This window comes from Vespula pensylvanica, chromosome 6 (genome assembly GCF_014466175.1).
Source record: "Vespula pensylvanica isolate Volc-1 chromosome 6, ASM1446617v1, whole genome shotgun sequence".
Classification (NCBI taxonomy): Eukaryota; Metazoa; Arthropoda; class Insecta; order Hymenoptera; family Vespidae; genus Vespula; species Vespula pensylvanica.
This window is the reverse complement of record NC_057690.1, coordinates 8,573,758-8,575,711: the sequence shown is the minus strand read 5'-3', so window position 1 is coordinate 8,575,711 and position 1,954 is coordinate 8,573,758. Positions and strand designations below refer to the sequence as shown.

At 27.3% G+C, this 1,954-nt stretch overlaps 1 protein-coding gene across 1 annotated transcript in view; it reads right to left on the bottom strand.

Annotated features, from left to right (window-relative positions):
- Window positions 1-1,948, bottom strand: part of LOC122629963 — a 26,157-nt gene extending 24,209 nt beyond the window's left edge. The window contains exons 1-2 of the mRNA XM_043813917.1: window positions 1,316-1,948; window positions 1-1,233 (exon numbers count right to left, since the gene is read on the bottom strand). Coding sequence (XP_043669852.1) covers window positions 18-1,233; window positions 1,316-1,503 — 1,404 coding nt within the window. The 5' untranslated portion in view covers window positions 1,504-1,948 and the 3' untranslated portion in view covers window positions 1-17. The remainder of the gene's footprint in view (window positions 1,234-1,315) is intronic.
- Window positions 1,949-1,954: the final 6 nt, after the last annotated feature.

Below are 1,954 nucleotides of genomic sequence, written 5' to 3'. Positions count from 1 at the left end.
GTTGTAACATTTATCAGTTAGGAATATTCAGAATTTGATTCCGCATTCGATTCCGAATTATTGTTCTTATCATTTAAATTTATAATGGAAGATTCAATGATGTTTTGAATAATATAATCTAATTGCCAGAATTTGTTTTCAACATTATTAGAGACTAATTGAATGCAATTTCTCCAATTTTTTTCGGTTATGGTGTTTAATGCGTCACAAAATAATTCTTCATAAAATGATTCTTTCATGTCTACATCTCGAAACATTATATTTTTCTTTGCGATATAATCTTTTACTTCGGTCCATATTATTTCTATCGGATTTAATTCACAGTGATAAGGTGGTAGTCTAAGTACAATAATATTTTTTAATTTTGCTATTTCGTCTATCACACAAGTAATGTCGTATGTCGATTTGTATTGTTCTACAATATGCAACAATTCAATCTTCACCATATCCTGATAGAAGTTAATATTTTTATTATTCAACCATTGTTTAATATCGGATATTTTCCAATAATTGTTAGGTGTTTCTTCTATTTTTCGAGAGTGATAAGGAGCGTCGTCCATAACGATAACGGAATTGTCTTCAAGTTTATCAAGAATTATAGTGAACCATTTTTCGAACGTAGTAGAATTCATTTCTTTATGGTTTTTCTTGTTTTTCTCCAATCTAAAAATTAACAAGGCACCCTCAACGAATCCATTCTCGCTACCAATATGACAGATAATAAATTGTTTTATTTTATCCGAATTTTCTAGATTCGTAGATTGTTGTTTATTTAAATATGCATTCTGTGAATAAGCAGTCTTTGAATTTTTCAATACTTTACTTTTAACGTGCATTTCATTCATCCACGTCATTTCGTCCAAATAATATATTCTTTTGTTAGCTTCTCTAAATTCCTTTATTTTTCGTAAATAATTTCTACGCCATAAAACTATTTCTTCTTTATCGTTTATAAAACTATAGGCTCCTATTTTTTCATATTTAAAATTCATATCTTTTAACAGTAACCTGTAAAGCGTGCTTCTATTAAAATTCGGCAAAGAAACATCGTTACACACAATTTCTAAAATATTTTCAGTCGTGGGCAATTGATTTAGATAGAATAACTGATGGATTATTTGCCTTATCTTATTTTTATCGTAATCATTTAACTTATTTAAAATGTTATGATATATTTTCTTTGGAAATGATATTGTTTCTATTGAATGTTGCTTTTGTATTCTAAGGATCGATCTAAAAACATCACAAATATAATAATGTAATATAAATTTTATCAATTTTATGAACTTTATGTAAATAACACGTAATTTTTTACCTTCGAGAAACTCCTGTAATATTTGAGATTGTTTTTATTATCTCCGAGATAGACTTTTTTGGATATTTATTCAGTTCATTTTGATAAATATTTAAAATAATATTTTTTTGATTAAAATTCAAAGCCTTTTTCTGTTTTTGTTTTGTAACAGGTGTTTCGTCTTCGGATGTAGAACTTACAGAGGCCATGTTTATCTGCTTATCTCTTGACAATTATTTATACAAATTTATTCGATAAAATCTGACAAAAATTCGACACACTGGTATGAAATCGTATAACTACTCTGACGATTATTGTTATTAATAAGAGCCACATTACTTTCTACAACGACCTTAAGTAGTAAACACAGTTTGTATAAACAGATTATATAAATACCGTTAGTATTCCTCTATAATATATACTAAACCGGACAAAAACCAATCCATCGTTATTTCATATTTTTAATATAAATTTTTTAACAAAGTACTTTTGAGATCCCTATTTATGTGGTATTTTTCTTTTATATTTATTCCTAGAATATGCTGGCATCATTATGTGAAAAAAATGAGGATATCTTATAATATAATAAGATTATATTGCCAGTCTTCATAAATGAAGGTTCATTACACGGAAATTGTCCGGAGAATTCCTTCTCGAGGG